The sequence below is a fragment of the Mirounga leonina genome, unplaced genomic scaffold (genome assembly GCF_011800145.1).
Source record: "Mirounga leonina isolate KUSES-001 unplaced genomic scaffold, KU_Mleo_1.0 Mir_115, whole genome shotgun sequence".
Taxonomy (NCBI): Eukaryota; Metazoa; Chordata; class Mammalia; order Carnivora; family Phocidae; genus Mirounga; species Mirounga leonina.
This window is the reverse complement of record NW_023270268.1, coordinates 84,779,335-84,797,659: the sequence shown is the minus strand read 5'-3', so window position 1 is coordinate 84,797,659 and position 18,325 is coordinate 84,779,335. Positions and strand designations below refer to the sequence as shown.

General features: G+C 48.1%; 1 protein-coding gene across 2 annotated transcripts; it reads right to left on the bottom strand.

Annotated features, from left to right (window-relative positions):
• Window positions 1-392: 392 nt before the first annotated feature.
• Window positions 393-17,711, bottom strand: PIGZ (phosphatidylinositol glycan anchor biosynthesis class Z). Of its 2 annotated transcripts, none has more exons than XM_034999882.1 (3): window positions 17,613-17,711; window positions 5,712-5,927; window positions 393-3,413 (listed from the first exon to the last, which is right to left on the bottom strand). In XM_034999882.1, exons 2-3 carry the CDS (start codon window positions 5,827-5,829, stop codon window positions 1,846-1,848), a joined length of 1,686 nt encoding a protein of 561 aa, XP_034855773.1. In that variant the 5' UTR covers window positions 5,830-5,927; window positions 17,613-17,711; the 3' UTR covers window positions 393-1,845. The 2 variants fall into 2 exon arrangements, with proteins under 2 accessions (XP_034855773.1, XP_034855774.1); XM_034999883.1 differs by having other exon boundaries at window positions 5,712-5,924.
• Between the last annotated feature and the right edge of the window lie 614 nt (window positions 17,712-18,325).

The following is an 18,325-nucleotide window of genomic DNA, read 5'->3' as shown; positions in this document are numbered from 1 at the left end:
CTACAACCAATTCCCTGGAATTCCTCCAGGGAATTCTGAGATTGTGGATGCAACTGGGGGAGAGAAGAGGCAAAAGTCCCAAGAAGCTTTGGGACCCTAGAGTCCGGGGTGTCTCCAAGATGGCACTTGGGCAGAAAAGCCATCTTTGGCTGCACAGTAAACAGTAAGTGTTTACTGTGTGCCAGAGATGATGCTAAGCTCTAGGGATAGGAAGACAAATCAGAGGTTCATAGAAACATAAACCACAAGAGCAATGCATTGACATGAATGGGTACTACGGAATTTAAAAGAGGGAAATGTGTAGTAGTTTGCTGGAGCCAACGTCTACTGGCTCCTGAGAGCAGATCTTTGGCATCTCCTCCCAACTTGGAGTTCAGTAGCATCATTTTGGTAGTTTGAAATCAGCCAAGGTGGGAGTATTTATGCCACGGAAATCGGCCAATGCTACACATGGGGGCTTTTCTGCCCCCAGAGAGTGGGCTGCTGAGCACTGACCGGCATATCACTGACTCTGCTCTTGCTCGGGGCCTGAGGAGGGCGTGGCGCCAAGATGAGCAGCTGCCCCAGAGCGGCACGACCCGGTGCCGTTGCTCCCAGTTGCCCCAAACCTCAGCCAGCAGAAGGCAGGACTAGAAGAGTGCTCAGGCTTGGTCATTAGTATCGGTTTGGTCTCCAGCCCTGCGCTGATTTCCAGCTCGCTGATTCTGTGGCCTGCATGCCGCTTTTTCGCAGGAGGCGGTAGGGATTTGAGGAGGGAGGATGAGGACAGGTCGAGTGCCGCGGCTCCTCACGTTGCCAGTGGATTGGCAGCGGTGCCCCAAATGTGGGGAGCACTGCGCCTGGGCTGTGATGGCTTTCACCAGAGCAGCAGGTGCTCCGCTCCATCCTGTGAAGAGATTTCTGAGCTTAGACAGTGACCAGATCGCATTTAAGAAGCCTCTGGGAGCACCAGAGAGTTCTCAAGTGCAGCCAGCTAACAGCATTGTGTGTTCTCCATTCCCACTCGGGCAGGCTGAGGAGGGAGAACATCTGGGTTCCCCAGTCCCAGAGAATGACCCTTAAAGGGTGAGATGCAGAAAGGTCCCACCCCCTCTCTCGGGGACAGGCGTAGAGGAGGATGGGGAGAAAAGTTCCAGAACTACTTGTTTTGGTAATGAGACAGCAGGCACCAGAGTGCCACACCCATGCTGCTTAAAGAGCTTTGGGACAGATGTGCCTGTTTAGCCAGGGGACATGTGCTGCAGACCAGGGCATGACGCAGTGTTAGCTGGCAGACACCTCTTAGATGCTTTTATCCACTGGAGAGATTGGGAACTGAAGCTAGGTGAGGGGAAGGGGCTTTCTTAAGACCACACAGCCAGGGAGTGGCAGGCAGACCAGGGACTAGACGTCGGGTCTCTGGAGTCGGAGCTGCCTGCTCTCTCTACATCACCACACTGCCTCCTTCCCGGTAACCCAGGAAGCCGGAGGGTTATCATGACGGCAAGAGGTAAGGCGTCCTGGAAGGTTTGAGAGAGGTCATTCAGGAATGTCATTAGCAGATCTCTCTCCTTTCATAACCAGGTGCTCTTACATTCCAAAACATCACAGTGGCTAGAAGGGATAGGGCAGGAACAGACATGGGGCTGTTCACCCGACATTGGTTACACCAGCTTCTTTGGGGACCCTGGCCAGATCTTTGGTCTGTAAGGGGAAAAGGGTGCCAGCTTACCCAGAAGGCAGAGCAGCCAAAGCCTAGGCACAGGAGAGGCAGTAGTGGGAATTGCGGAAGGGAAAGGAAAGGAAGAGAATCAGGGCTCTGCTCCAGCCCAGCTACCCACAGAGAAGGTGGAGTGGTGCCTTCCCCTATGGCTGAATCGTGGGCGGTGGCTTTTCGGTCACATTGTCAGGCTTCTCCCCTAGTTCCAAGATGTGGAGGCTGAGATGGTCCCTCCAAGCCCCGCTCAGCAGTGAGGACAGGGCTGGTGGGTCTTCCAGGGTCAAGTGGGGAAACAGGAGTGTCTCACTCTTGAGAGGGAAGTGGCACTTCTCCATGGCAGGCCTGGCGGTGCCGGGGGTCACCACAAAAAGGCGGCAGAGCCACGGCCCACCAGCCACCTGGCAGGCTGGTTGTCTTGTGAAGTTGTTCAGGGCTCGGCACAGGACCCAGTCCTTGGTCCCGCCCATGTCCACCACCTCCACGGGCGAGCCCAGGCCCGGGAGGTGGAGAAGGTGCCGGGGGGGCATGTAGGTGTGGGTGAAGAGGAGTGTGTAGTGGGTGGGTAGGCTGGGGGGCGCAGGTGCATGAACCACCTGCTCCAGGTGCCCCAGGCCGGGCACTAGGCCCCCCTGATGCAGGCAGCCAAAGAAGAGGGCACCCAGGACATTGAAGAGGACCAGGGAGCCCTTGCAGGGCACAGGCTGGGTCTGTGGACTACAAAGCAGGACGAGGGGGACCAGGAGGGGGATCAGGAACCGAGCCTCCTGGTGGCTAAAGGCAGATAGCAGGGCCAGAGGCGTGAAGTAGAGGAGCAGGAGGTGAGACCCGGGGCCAGACAGCAGGCTCCGGCCCCCCAGAGCCCTCCGGAAGCGCATTTGTGCAAAGGCCCGGAGGCAGCCTTGCAGCTGTTGCCACGCCGCGCGCAGGGCCCGGGCATGCAGCATCCCGAAGAGCAGGAAACCATTGACTGCCAGGTGAGTGAGCCGCAAATGTGTGCCATGCCTCGCCAGGTTCTGAGGATCCAGGTTGTAGTACAAGAAGTTGGCAGGTGTAAGAACAAGGGTACTGGATTGAGAGGGACTGGAGAAATACCAGCTGTCCACAGCCACAAACACGGCCGCCACGAGGCTCGCCCCGGGGAGCAGCGCCAGGGCTTCCTTCGCCAGCGACCTGAAGCCAGGGTCTGCGGCCCCACAGGTGCTCCAGAGGAAGAGTGGGACCAGAGCAAAGGCCAGAAACGTGGGCCGGTTGAAGAAGCCAGCAGCCACGATGCCCCCCAGGAGCCAGCTGTGCGCCCACGGGCCCGGAGCAGGCTTCCTGGGTGTGGGGCTCCCAGCTAACCGGGGGGACACCAGCACCAGCAGCCCCGCGAAGAGCAGTCCCTCGATGGCGTTGGAGAAGGTCCTCGTGTAGAAGACCAGGGTGACATAGGAGCCAGAGAGCAGGACCAGGGCGTTCCAGCGCTCCGCCCCCCACAGCGGGGCCAGGTGGTACACGGCCAAGTCCAAGGCGAAGGAGAGGGCAGTGAGGAGGAGTCGGGGCCCCACCAGCAGCACGTAGCCACTCACGGGGCCCGGCCACGGCCCCCACTGTTCCCAGAGCCTGAGCAGCCAGAAGGCGGAGCCGGAGGTCAGCAGTGGGAAGAGCACCGTGCGGCAGGAGCTGCTGGAGTGGAATTCCCAAGGCCGCGCAGCTTCGACGCCCAGGATGTCCTCTGCGGACAGAGAAGCGGAGGTGAGCCAGGTCCAAGAGCAGGGGATACAGCCCCAAGATGCTCCCACCCCCTCGTGAGCGTGCCCCGCACAATCCCCGGGACTCTGGAGATGATGGGTTTTACTCCGGTGCTTAGGTTATGTGGCAGAGGACAGCGACCATTAGATAGGTGGTAACCCGGTGTGGGCCTGATGTAACCACACGGGCCCTTTAAAAGCAGAGAATTTTTTCAGCTGGTGGCAGAAGAGGACATCAGAGATTCAAACCTTGAGGACTTGATGCATGTTGCTGGCTCAAAGGTGGAGGGACCCCTGGCAAGGAACATGAGTGGCCTCTAGGTCCACAGCAGCAATAAACCGAATTTGTCCAACAGACGAGAATGAGCTTTGAACAGCTTCTCCCCCATAGCTTCCAGACAAGTACTCAGCACAGCCCAGACCTTGCTTTCAACTCTGTGACACCCTGAGCAGAGAGCGCCTACCTGACCTCTGATTTGTTAGGCAGCAATAGAAATGAATATAGGAGAGCTCAGCCCTTCCGAGGTCTCCCTGTGGAGGGGGCCCGGGGGAAGCACGCCTGGGAAGTGAGGGGACTGTGTGCCCTGGGCAAGGTGTGTGGGGGGAAGGGGCAGGGGGAGGCTCCAGTCCCCTCCGTGGAGTGCTAAAGACTCCAAAGTCAGAGTCAAAAACCCATCCCTGTGATGATAGTTGTTATTCAGGACAGGCGCGTGAGGCCGGGGAAGGGAACGAGCGATTACGGTTATGGTCAGAAGCGACTTTGGTGTTGTCTGTGATACTTAAGATGTTTAGAAGAGTGTATTCAAGCAGTACTCATGGATTAAAAACCTGCTTGGCTTCCTGGGGCTGGTCTGGGCTCCTGTCCCGCAGTGTCTCAGAGCTCTGAGGGGTGGGGGTGAGCGAACCCAGCTCTTAATTTCTGCATCTCAGCTCCAAGCCCCACATCTCAGCCTTGATAACACTGTTGGCTGCTTGGGGCTCTTGACTTCTACTTATTCCTACAGGCTCTTCGCTGTCTTCTCTTTCCATGTCAGAAGGTGAAGGGGAGCGGCGCCTGGGTGCCTCAGTCGGTTAAGCATCTGACTCTTGATTTGGGTTCAAGTCATGATCTCAGGGTCCTGAGATCCAGCCCTGCTTGAGGCTCCGTGCTCAGTGGGGAGTCTGCTTGAAATTCTCTCTCTCTCCCTCTGCCCCTTGTGGCTAAAATAAATAAATAAATACCTTAAAAAAGGGAAGGTGAAAGGGAAACAAAATCAAGGTCAGATCAATCTGTCTTTTTTTTTTTTTTTTTTACTGGCTCAGGTTAAAAAAACTGTGGCAAAGACTGGACCTTTCACCTGAAGAAACAAATCCAGCTGTGAGCCCTATGGCAGGGCCAGCTGCATGTCTCCCCAGTATCCATTGCTTCCTTCCTTCCTTAGTCTCTTTAGTTGGGCATTTGGTCAGATATAAAGACTATTTTTCAGCTTCCTTCACAGCTAGGTGTGTTCACGTAATACATTCTGACCATCGGGATGGAAATGAGCAAAAAGTATGTGACATTCAAAATACGCCCTTAAAGAGGTGTCTGGCTCACTCAGAGAAGCATGTGACTCTTGATCTTGGGGTTGTAAGTTTGAGCCCTACGTTGGGTACAGAGATTGCTTAAAAATAAATCTTAAAAAAAAAATTTATGCCCTTAAAGAGAGCAGGCATGCCCATCTCCTCTCCAGTGGCTGGAAAGACTTCATTTTAGACTTGATGGCTGGAGCTCAAGCAGCCATTTTGAACCATGAGGAGGAAGCCATGTGCCCACAGCATCTGAAAAGCCTCACAGTCCCTGGCAACCATTCTCATGATGTATCCTACACCCCTCTGCAGATAAATTCTAACAAGTGAGCATTCCAGGCCTGGATTCCCTTACACCTCAGATGAACCTAGAGAAGAAAAGTTTCAGTATCTCAGACCACAGCCCTGTGTAAGTTTCCCAAGCGCCCAGGAAGCCCAACTCTAAAATCTCTCCACTGAGAAGTCCGAAGCAGCTTTCACTATGAATAACCTGTACTGTTGGTCCAAGCAGGAAAACATCAAAGAGGCTGGCGTTTCATTAGTATCATCCAGAAGGTCAATGTCACCGGTCAGGAAGGAGATGTGAAATCCCCACACCTAAGTTCTTATTCCAGAGAGGCGCATGGATTTACTGCTCAATCACACAGACGTAGTTTCTCCCTCCCCCTGAATATCCAAACAGCAACAATCCAGACTTTGCTGCAGCTTAACTTAACCGCACGCAGGGAATTTACCTGCCATGACCTCAGGTGATTGGAAGAACTCATCCGGGTGCACGTAGCCTGTCTGTGGCAGGAGGCACCACACCAGGCGGAGCAGGCTGAGGCTGCCCCACAGTGCCCGGACTGCCATCTTCAGATCAAACTGCTAGCCAAGACCCCACGCCAAGAGCCTAGAATGGCTTCTCAGTCCACTACAGATGCTGTTCTGGTTCCACGGACCTGCATCTGCTGAGGACAGCATTTGTTAGTTGTTATAAGATGAATCATAATATGTTCAGTTGTCTGAACAAACTCAAAACTCTACATACAATAAGAGCTGCTATTTATAAGTGCCCACTAAGTAGCAGAACTTCATGTGTGTATCTCATTTCATCCTTTCTACATTCTGGGGCCGTGGGTCTTACTATCGCCATTTTTAAAAAAGATTTTACTTACTTATTTGTCAGAAAGACAGACAGAGACAGAAAGAGAGAGAGAGGGCGCCTGGGTGGCTCAGTTGGTTAAGCGACTGCCTTCGGCTCAGGTCATGATCCCGGAGTCCCGGGATTGAGTCCCGCATCGGGCTCCCTGCTCTGCAGGGAGTCTGCTTCTCCCTCTGACCCTCCCCCTCTCATGCTCTCTCTCTCTCATTCTCGCTCTCAAATAAATAAAATCTTAAAAAAAAAATTAAAAAAAAAAAAAAGAAAGAGAGAGAGCGAGCAAAAGCAGGTTGGAGCTGCAGGCAGAGAAGCAGACTCGATGCGAGACTCCATCCCAGGACCCTGGAATCATCACCTGAGCCGAAGGCAGACACTTAAGCGACTGAGCCACCCTGGAGTCCTTTACTCTCTCCATCTTACATACAGGGAAACTGAGGCCTCTGCGGAATGACCTAGTTACTTGCTAACCATATTTGCTCGTGTCTAAATATGATATCTGCAAATGGGATTTAGAGTGGCCTCCAAATACAGGTCTCACAGCCCCATCCTGTTCACCAGCTCCTGTCCCCGGGCAAGCATGGCAGCCTGTCTCTTGCACTTCTGAAAACTTGGGGACCTCAGTGCATTCCATCCGTTTCCCCACAAAAATAAACGACATTTGACACCGTCTCCAGTCGCTCCCTCCAACCTTCGCCCGCCCTGAAATTTACCTTTGGAAGGTGATGAGAACTCACTGCAGTGGTCAGAACGTGTGTGCCCCACCCCATTAAGATGTTGAAATCCTAATGCCGGATGTGATGGTGTGAGAAAGGGGAGGCCTTTGCGAGGGGGCCTTTCTGGGTGGAGCCCTCATGAATGGGATTAGTGTTCTTAGAAAAGAGGCCCCGCAGGACTCCCTCATCGCTCCCATCCTGTGAGGACAGAGTGGGTGTGCTCTGTGCCAGGAAGAGGGCCCTCACCATGCCAGCGCCTTATCTTGGACTTCCAGCCTCAAATCTGTGAGAAATAAGCCACCCAGTCTGTGGTATTCTGTGATAACAGCCTGAGCACACGAAGACCCTTCCTCATCATGGGGATTCTTAACCCGCCCCCGGACTCAAAGATCAGTAGGAATCTGAGCCCATTGCATGATGGACCTATATCTCAGATATCAACACCCTCACATCATCTCTGGTGAACAGAAAAACAAGTTTGACTCTCCTCCAAGAATACATATGGTGACTGTTTCCTGACTTTGATATTTTAAAGCCTGACCTTAAACAGCCGTTGTTCTCAGGTGGAATATGTCACAGCAGAGGAGAGGAGAGAGAGTGAAGCAACATGACAGGAATCCAGCAGGTGCTGACAAGGAGCATTTCGATACTAATACCTCAAGAAGTTTGAAAGATAACTTTTGCAGTCTCTGCTCGAGCTTTTGGACTGAATTATACAGATTCTTTTTCAGTGGCAGTGAATGAATATCCTGACTTTTAGGGAGATAAGGTGAGGCTACACTTGGTGCTGGGATGCAAGCAAGGATCCCATTCCTCCCCAAGCAATGCCTGAAAGAGGACTTCAATTTCCTCCATTTTGGTCTTAGTCTGTACTTCATCACTGATTAAATTCTTCTTTCCAGCTTATCTCTTAATTCAGGCAAAAGACCCTGCAGGCAAAGCATCCCCTGAGGGGAACCAAACCTACCCCTTCAAGCAATTAGGACTGCCCTGAGCCAGCAAGCCCCATGCGACTGACCCCAAGACAATGGCCGACCTGACCTTTCCTGCCCACCTGCATAGTCCCATGTCTTCCCAGTGTTGGCCTCCCTGAAATAAATTCCTTTCCTCTTCCACCACCACTTGTCTCTCTGCCTTTGGATTTTGTCAGCAGAGAGTGGCTGAACCGGTCTATTGGGGACCCTGGGAGTCAGGGGCTTGCACCTCTGTGCCGCTCACATACCCTCACTTTAACTTTCCTTCCAGGCTAGGATTCAAAGTGCATTGTAATTTAGCAGCTCACACGATGAGATTATGAGTTTGGTTTCCAGCAATTTCAGCCCCGCAAGTAACAAGAGAGAAGCGTCTCTTTTGGGGGCACACACAGGTCATTTTATGAGGATCTTGAGCTGGGAATTTGAGGCCCAGCAAAGGCATCATATACATGGTCACCCAAAGCCTTGCCTGGGGTATCTCAAATGCCATCACTCCATGGACTACCAGTGCTCTCTTTACCACTCGAAATAGTGCCTTTAAATCTAATCAGTCTAGACAACCAATTCCAGAAAACCCAGAACCTCTATTCAGAAAACTCATGAGATTCTGTTCCTCTAGAACCACTTACAGTTATAAAGTCCGTATTAGTCAGGGTTCAGCCAGAGAAAGAGAAACCAAACCATAGGAGATATACATTAAGATTTATTGCAAGGAATTGGCTTATGCATTTGGGGGGCTGGCTAGGCAAATCTGAAATCTATAGGGCATTAGGAAGGGCAGGCCACTCTGGGGCAGGAGATGAAGCTGCAGTCCACAGAGGGAAGTTTCTTATTCAGGAACATCTTGGTTTGTTCTAAAGTCCTTTCAACTGATTCTATCAGGTGTACCCAGATTATCTAGAATAACCTCTCTTATTTAAAGTCAGCTGAGGGGCACCTGAGTGGCTCAGTCGGTAAAGCGTCTGCCTTCAGCTCAGGTCATGATCCCAGGGTCCTGGGATTGAGCCCCACGTTGGGCTCCTTGCTCTCGGAAAGTCTGCTTCTCCCTCTCCTCCCTGCTCATGCTCTCTGTTGCTCTCTCGCTCTCAAATAAATAAATAAAATCTTTAAAAAAAAAATAAAGTCAACTGATTGTGGACTTGCATTGCATCTACAAAATACCTTCACAGCAACATTTAGATTAAGTTTGATTAACTGGGGACTATCGTTTAGTCAAGTTGACAAAAAAAACCCTGACCATCACATTCTAGATAATTCAGGGTTTATAACTGAATTTTATTTATTATTTATTTTTGTAAAAGATTTATTTATTTATTTGAGAGAGAGAGAGAGTGGGGGGAGGGGCAGAGGGAGAGAGTCTCAAGCAGACTCCACACTGAGTGTGGCTCAATCTCATGACCCAAGATCACAACCTGAGCTGAAACCAAGAGTCCGACACCTAACCGACTGTGCCACCCAGGCACCCTTCTGTGTTTGAATTTTATTTATTTTTTATTTTTTAAAGATTTTATTTATTTATTTGACAGAAAGAGAGCAAGAGAGCACAAGCAGGGGGGGTTCAGAGGGAGAGGGAGAAGCAGACTCCCTGCCAAGCAGGGAGTCTGATGCGGGGTTCTATCCCAGGATCCTGAGATCATGACCTGAGTCAAAGGCAGATGCTTAACCAACTGAGTGACCCAGGCGCCCCTGTGTTTGAATTTTAGATCAATGGGATAGTTCTTCATGTAACCTACCAGTGACTCGTGTCTTTTATTCAAGATTCTGGTGATGGTATTCATGCTGTTCCCTGCAGGTCCTCTTCATTGCTCTGTGGTATTCCACTGGATGAATATATTAAAATTTTTTTATCGTTCTGACTGTTGTTTATCTGCTAGAGCATCTCCAGGTGTTGGCAAATTTTTCTATTCCTAAGAATGCTGCTGTAACATTCTTATACAAGAGTTCTCTGAACTACATACCTAGAAATGGAATCCCTGAGTCTTGGGCATGCATAATCTTAACTTCATTAAACAATGCCCAACGGTTTTCCAAAGGTCCTGCCAACCAGCAGATATTACAGTGTCCCCTGCTTCATATGCTGATTTATGCTTGGGATTGTCTAACATTTGATTTTGTGAATCTTGGGAATATTTACATGCATTTCCCTGATCACTAATGTGGTCAAACACCTTTTCAAATGCTTGTGGAACATTTTTGTTTCTTCCATGGGATCCCTTCTGGCCATTTTTCTTACTCTTTGTAGGAATTCTTTATATATTCTTTATATTAACTGCATGACAAATATCCTTTTCCGAATTGTGGCTTGTATTCTTAACTCATTTCTATTCCTTTTTTTTTTTCAAAGATTTTATTTATTCATTCATGAGAGAGAGAGAGAGAGAGAGAGAGAGAAGCAGAGGGAGAAGCAGGCTCCCAAGGAGCAGGGAGCCCGATGCGGGACTCGATCCCAGGACCCTGGGATCATAACCCGAGCCGAAGGCAGATGCTTAACCATCTGAGCCACCCAGGCGTCCGACTCATTTCTATTCCTATAATGTTGGTTTCTTATGCTTTCTTTTTGCTTCTTGATCCTTTTCACCAGCATTTTGTCAACTTTATGAATCTTTTTGAAAAATTGCAGGTGCCTTTTAATTAATTTTTCTTAGCTTTATTTTTTCCTTCTGTTTACTTTTTTTTGGAGTATTATTTTGCTGTTTTATTTCAAACCTTTTGATATGGACACTTAGCTCATTAATTTTGAGCCTTTAACTTTTGAGCTCATTAATTTTTGAACCCCTTTTTTATGCGAAATATTTAAGATAATACATTTTTGTATATATATATACCATATCTTCTTTATCCCTTTAAATACTGTATTAACTGCATCTATTAACTATTAACAAGTTATGTTGTATAATCTTTTCATATTTTCATCACCTGTGGTTATAAATCTTTTCTAATTCTGAGACAGAGCAGGGACTGGACTGGAGTCCCCTCAATCCTGACCAGGAAATCCACTGTTCCTTGATAGCTGAAACCCTATGCCTCTTGACTAGCATATCTTGCGGGAATGCAGAAGCAGGATGCTTACCAAAGGAAGGGTTCAAACTAGTCTGCGCCAGGATGGACCCCAGCGCTGGCCTATCACTGACCTTTCCCCTCGTTAAAATACTAAAAACCACACCTGGGGGTACAGATTTCACATACTAATGCGACATGCAATGCATAAGGAAGCATGTCCTCTCCATTGTGTCTGCGCACATGACTTCCTCTGTCTCTCTCCACCCTGCATACTCAGATGTCACTCCTTTCCTGCCACAATCTCTTTAAAAACTTTCCCCTGCTTTTGTTTAGAGGGCTGGCATGAAAAACACTTTCCTTTGTGCTGTCTCCCTGGTGCTGGAGCATAAACCCCCATAAAAGCCTTGCCTGGAACTTCCTTTTGCCTCTAGTAAACTTGACTCTAGTAAATTTCTATTGCTCGGAGAACCCAAGGACCCTAGTTGGTAAAAATTCCATTGTAATTTCTTCTTTGACTAATGCTTTATGGTTGAAGAATTTGATTTTTTTGACCAAGACTTAATTTTTTATAGCAGTTTTATGTTCACTGCAAAATTGAGAGGAAGGTTATAGAGATTTCCCATATATCCCCCTCCCCCACACATGCATAGTGCCCTCCTCATTATCAACATCCCCCACCAGAGCGGTACATTTGTTATAACTGATGAACCCACCTTGACACATCATCATCATCCAAAGTCCACAGTTTACATCACAGTTCCCACTCTTGATGTTGAACATTCTATAGGTTTGAACAAATGTATGATGACGTATCTACCATTACAGTATTGTAATGAGTATTTTCACTGCCCTAAAAATCCTCTGTGCACTGCCTATTCATCCCTCTCCACCTCCAACATTTAATGTTTAATGGTCCATTTTTGTAGACATTCCATGGATGCTTGAGAACACCATATATCCTATAGTTACTGGATATAGAGTTCCATGCATGTTTGTTAGATCAAGTTTAATTGTGTTGCTCAAACCTTTTATATCCTTAATAATTTTCCACTCCTTATTCTACATATCACAGAAATCTGTGATGAAATAGCTCATATGGTAGTGAACTTGTCTAATTTTCCTTGTAAATTGTCATTTTAGCTCATTTTTAAAGCTATGTCATTGTTTTTATAAAAGTTTAGAACTGTCATACCTTATTGGAAAATTGAATATTTTATCATTATACAGTTTTTTTTTTCTAAAAATCTTTTTATTTATTTTAGAGAGAGAGTGCTTGTATGGGGGTGGGGAGGGGATGAGGGAAAGAGAGAGAGAGAGGGAGAGAATCTCAAGCAGACTCCCCACTGAGCATGGAGCCCAATGCAGGGCTCCATCTCATGACGCTGAGATCATGACCTGAACTGAAATCAAGAGTCGGACGCTTAACCGACTGAGCCACCCAGGTGCCCCTATACAGTTATCTTTTTATCTCTAATGTTTTGTCCCTAAAATATCTTCTCTGATATTAATATAGTTATATGAGCTTTCTTTTATTTAGTATTTACTAGTATATCATTTTAATACTTATTTTTTATTTTTAGGTTTTCTGTTGGAACCATTTTTAATATTTAAAATTGAGCACTTTCGGGATGCCTGGGTGGCTCAGTCGGTTGAGCATCTGCCTTCGGCTCAGGTCATGATCCCAGCGTCCTGGGATGGAGTCCCACATCGGGCTCCCTGCTCCGCAGGGACCCTGCTTCTCCCTCTGCCTCTGCCTCTCTCTCTCTCTCTCTCTCTGTCTCTCATGAATAAATAAATAAAATCTTAAAAAAAAAATAAATAAATAAAATAAAATAAAATAAAATCGAGCACTTTTTTGTTTCAGACACACACGTCTCTGATAGCCAAAATGGGCAGGGAAAATGAGCTCCTGCTCTGTCGTCCTCAGTCCCCACCCTGGGGTTAAGACTGCCCGCAGCCCTCCCTCCTAGCCAATACAGAAATCACAGCGGCTGCTTTACAACCACAGCTGTAAAGCATTGTGCGCGTGTCCCTTCCCGCCATCTCCATGCTTAAAACAAAAATGGCCGGGGGTGCATCCTTCCCAGGGGTATCAGTTCCTATGCCACAATGGGATGGTGAGGCGACCTTCCCGTCACGAGTTACTTAGTGAAAGGGTGGGATGGCCAGAGCTGGAGGGACCGTCGGCATCGCTGCGCTCTGCTATCAGAGTGAGGACGGCAGAAATGGGACAGCGTGGAGGGCACAGCTGCAATTGGGGGTCTCCGTGAGACACTGGGGAGAGTTCTCCACAGCAGGTGCCCATAGATCAATGTGCCAAAGTTAAAAAAAAAAAAAAAAAAAAGAATCCAAATAATCAGCTCCAACACTGCTGAATTTTCAAACTTGTCCCACCAAGACAAGTCGTAGAGTAACAATCCAGATCTTTCCCGGAACTGAAGGTAGAGCCCCTGGCACGCCTCCTGAGAAGCCTCCGTCAGGCACTACGAAGTATCTGCTGTCGCCGGAGCTGCCGCTCCATTTGCAACTTCTCAGTCTCAAGGACAACAGGGAGAACGGGGATCATGAGGGAGGTGGTCCCAATCCACAAGGCTGCCCTGGGAAATCTCTGTGGTCTTTGAGCCACAAAGAGGGAGAAGATCAAAAGCGGCCCCAGCCCCAGACGGGACCCTCTCTGGGAACATCTCTGTTAGTCCCCACAGTCTCTCCAACCGGGTCTCATCTAGCTCCTCGTCATCTTCCTCCTCCAGCTCCAACTCAGTCTTCTTGGCATCGCTCTTCGACAGCAATTCATCCGGGGACGGGGCACCTCAGGGCTGCCGGTGGGGGCCAGTACTCTAATATTCAATACATTGTGTTCTCTGCTTTCACCATGTTATGATTCGGGGTGTCCATTTCTTTTTAGCATAATTGGAAACTTTTTGGCTTCCTGACTATATGGATAAGGGTCCTTTTCCATCTATAGAAAGTAATCTTCCATTTTTTTTTTTCAAATATTACCTCTTCTCTCTTTTTTATTTATTCTCCCTCTGGAAGTATGATTAAATGTATGGTAGACCTTGTTGGTCTGTCTTCCGTGTCATTTTAACTTCTACTTTATATTTTCTATGTCTTTGTCTGTCTGGGCTGTTTTCAACTAATTTCTTCTGTTCTATCTTCCACATCCCTAATCGTCCTTTCAGCTGTAGTTAGCCAGCTGTTAAACCTGTCTATTGAGGGACACCAGGGTGGCGCAGTCGGTTAAGCATCTGCCTTCAGCTCAGGTCACGATCTCAGGGTCCTGGGATTGAGTCCTGCATCAGGCTCCCTACTCAGCCGGGAGCCTGCTTCTCCCTCCCCCTTGTCTCCTCCCCCCCAACTCATGCACGCTTTCTCTTCTCTCAAATAAATAAATAATTTTTTTTAAAAAACCTATTGAGTTTTACATTTCAATTTTATATTTTTCTTTCCTATGAGTTGTTTGATTTTTTCCACAAATTTGTTGCTCTTTTGTCATATTTTCAAGCCTTTTTATTTTTTTTTAATTTTTTTAAAGATTTTATTTATTTATTTGACAGAGAGAGACAGCGAGAGAGGGAACACAAGCAGGGGGGAGTGGGAGAGGGAGAAGCAGGCTTCCTGCAGAGCAGGGAGCCTGATGCAGGGCTCGATCCCAGGACCCAGGAATCATGATCTGAGCTGAAGGCAGGCGCTCAGTGACTGAGCCACCCAGGTGCCCCTAAGCCTCTTTTATTTTTATATTACATTAAGCATACTTCTTTGATATACCATATCTGATAATTCCAACATCTAAAGCTTTTTAGGCCTGAATCTGCTGTCTTGTTTCTGCTGGTTCTCACTCATCATGCCCTGTTTACTTCTATGTTTACCAAATTATTTTATTTTATTTATTCCTTGGACATAACCTGTGGGAATTATTTGAGGCCAGGGATGAGGGCAAATTTCTGAATTCCACTGAAAGGGATTTACACTTGCTTCTGTCAGGTACCTGGGGGCCTCAAAATCTGGGACCAATTTTGGTCATATTATTGGCTCCAGGTTTTTGTTTTTGTTTTCTTTTAGGGAAGGTGGTGCCTAATCATGTGAATTCAGGCTAAAAATCTATATGAGGGCAGGCTCGTGGTTACAATCTCAGAAACAGAGATTCCCCCACCTGCACCCTGATTCGATTAGCCTCAGGATCCAAGAAAGGCAGTTTTCCTTACAATCCTCTGGGGATGGAATAGTTTATTTCTAGGTCCCCTTTATATTGAGAATGCAGTCCTCTGGAGTCCCAGCTTTGAGAGAGTCTCCTGTTAGGCTTCTCTCTCGAGTGGGCTTCAGGATTTATCTTCTGTCCTGCCAGTGTTGAGAGATCACAAAAACCCATGCTCATGTGCACTCAGTTTTGCATGTGTCCTTAGTCCAAATCTGGCTTCCAGGCTCTACATACCTCTCTTAGCCCCTACTCTGCTGCCTTAGCATTCCTTACCTTTTGCTCAGCTCACATATTATCATATTACAATTGATTTTATATAAATAATACAGAGGATTTCAAGAAAAACTTCCTTTCTTGGAATCTAATGCTAATCAGATTAGGGAGGGCACAGGTTCTCCCCTGAGAATGTGTAGCCATGAGCCTACCCTCAATATAGCTCTTCAGCCTGAATTCACATGATTAAGTACCCCCTCCCCCACAAGAAAAAAAACAAAAACCCAAGCCTGGGGCCAATAATGATTAGAAATGGTTCCAGACTTGGGATGCATATACAGTAATAATACCAGATAGATTATATATGAATTATTATTTTATATTTATATACAGAGGGGTTGGCATAAGAAATAATCATGTTGAGAGATAAGATGGGGCTTGTGAAAAGCTAAGTTAGTCTAAACCCTGTCAGCTTATTTTCGAGGAAGTCACGCACTTAGGAGTCAGCCTTGGTCAGAGAATCTTGTCATTATTTGCGGGGAAACAGGAAACGTGAGGGGACCGTGCTGGAATCACATCAGTGCTTTTTCAGGATGTGCCCCAAACTACTCTGGGGAGTTGGGTGTCTCCACAATTATTGAAGGTAGATGGGATGAAAGGTGCTACGTCTAGGCCTCTGAAGCTGGTTCTAGAACTGCTGAAGGCTGCGCCTCAGTGCATGGGAGGGTGGGCGACCATGGGACCTTTGGGACAATGACTTGAACACGAGGCCTCTGGAACAAGCCAGCCTGTGGCCATATGGCCTACAGGAGCATAGGTCTGCTTCCCCCATCCCAGCCGAGCCCTCTCTTATTCTGCCCCTCTAGTTCCCACACAGTCTGCCCACGCCCAGGCCACTGGCTGGGCTGCTCCATCTCAGGGGTGCGCCTTGCACCCCTGGAATCGAGTTTGGTGAGAATTTTTAGTGTATCTAATAGACTTTTAAGCAGGGAAGGAACCACACAATGTTTGTTTTATATGCTTTTGTCACTTAGCAAAATATCAAGAGCATCTTTCCATACATTGTAAGCGTCCCCTCCCACGAGCCACAATCTCTCCATCCGTTCCATATCTCCTTGCTCCCTCTGTTCTCTGCAGTTGGCACCTTCCCTTCGTCATAAACATGTCTGATTCTCTACCATTCCTAGAAAAACAACCAACCAAAACTCTCTCTGAAGCTGAGGTGCCCTCTATCCGCTATCCCTCTCTCCATCGCCCTGCACAGGATTCCTTAAACCATCCACGTTCACCGAATTCGCTCCTCACATCTTGTTGGCCATTCAACCTGACACGGTCTCGCTTTGCCCACCTCCACTGTGCCGACACAGCCCCCTCAAGAGCCTCCTTGCTTTTCCAGTTGTCAAACCCAATGGCCACTTCAGGCCCCTACCCTGCATGCCATTTGACAACAGGGAGCACTTCCACAATTCCTTCCTACACTATAAGAGGCAGGGAAACAAAAAGCTACCTTTTGTAGATCCCCTTGAAGTTGGGTTATGCAAATTAGGTTTTAGGAATTGAGAAAGCAGGGGCGCCTGGGTGGCTCAGTCGGTTAAGTGGGGTTAAGCGTCTGCATTTGGCTCAGGTCATGATCCCAGGGTCCTGGGATCGAGTCCCCCTGTCGTTGAGCTCCCTGCGGAGGCTGCTTCTCCCTCTCCCTCTGCCCCTCCCTACCACTCATGCTTGCTCGCTCACTCTCTAATAAATAAATAAAATCTTAAAAAAAAAAAAAAGAATTGCGAAAGCAGATGTGAGACAGGCCATATTTCTGCAGTTGGCATTGTCTTCTCTGGACAAAGAAGGTTATGGAGACATGGAGTTTTTCCTGCAGCAGCTTTCCAATGTCTGTCCCCAGCTGTGGGGACAGAGACACAACTGCAGTTAGGGTGGTGGCCTGCTTCTCAGCAACTAAATTTGACTGAGTTCCAACAGAGCCTTTACACCTGCCTGATTGTCACACAAATGGTGACTCCTCTAGTGAGTTACTCCTGGGTGTTCGAGAGTCTTCCTGGAGGCCCAAGCTATAACCCATTCTTCCAATGCACCTGATGATTTTCAGTCCCTGTATAAATTCCTTTTCTGCTGGCTTCTATTTCCCATACTGCAATCTGGTCATTTGGTACCAGAGGTAGCTGTAGGCAGTAAGCCCTCAAGGATGAGGACATGCCTATGCTAAAAGAAAATAACTCTGCACAGGCAGCAGGGGACACCCGGGCCCTGCGTAGGCCTCCCGGGCAGCGGGTGCTCTGGGCCATGGCTCTGAGAAGTGCAGCCTCCCCTTGTGCTTGTCCCCGTGGCTCTCCAAAGCTTTGCAGTCCACCAGCTCTGTCACACCAGCAAAACCATCCCACACTCACCTGCTTTTCCAACTTGACCACGCATCTCATTCTGATTTCATCCAGTGCCTCCACGTCGAAGGGCCCCTTGTCACCCTTCTGGACCTTCTGGGCCCCAGGCCCCAGCCCACAACTGGGTCCACCCTGTGGGGAAAGGGAACAGTAAAAGGGCCCAGACACCAGCTACCCTCCCTCCCACAAGAACATACATACATACATACATGGGGAAAAAAAAGAAAATGAAGAAAATAACTGGCAGTCTACCTTCCACATCCAAAAGTGTTTTTCAGAATGAGGGCAAAACAAAGATATTTTCTGGCAAATCAAAACTGAAAGATCTTCACAAGCAGACCCTCAGAATTTTCTAAAGGATATATAATATATATATTAGGCAGAAGGAAAAATGATGCTAGAGAGATCTGAGATGGAAGTAGGAATAAGGAGAAGAGAAGTTGGTCATTAGGTGGGAGATATTTGGGAAGTAGAAGCCAAGTAAAAGTCATCCTCCCTCCTGCTGTTTTCTTTTGGCAAGTAAGGTCAAGGCGATGGGTAAGTTTTCTTTCCTTCTTCTTTTTTTTTTTTAGACTTTATTTATTTATCTGACAAGAGAGAGAGAGCACAAGCAGGGGGAGCGGCAGGCAGAGGCAGAGGGGGAAGCAGGCTTCCCGCTGAGCAGGGAGCCTGATGCGGGGCTCGATGCGGGGCTCGATGCGGGGCTCGATGCGGGGCTCGAT

What these genes read in the sequence shown, in the direction of transcription:
- PIGZ (XM_034999882.1), bottom strand. Translation starts at nt 5,829, where the DNA reads ATGGCAGTCCGGGCACTGTGGGGCAGCCTCAGCCTGCTCCGCCTGGTG. An exon ending in ATCACCTGAGGTCATGGCAG is followed by an intron (nt 3,414 to 5,711) that starts GTAAATTCCCTG and finishes CTCTGTCCGCAG; the next exon opens with AGGACATCCTGGGCGTCGAA.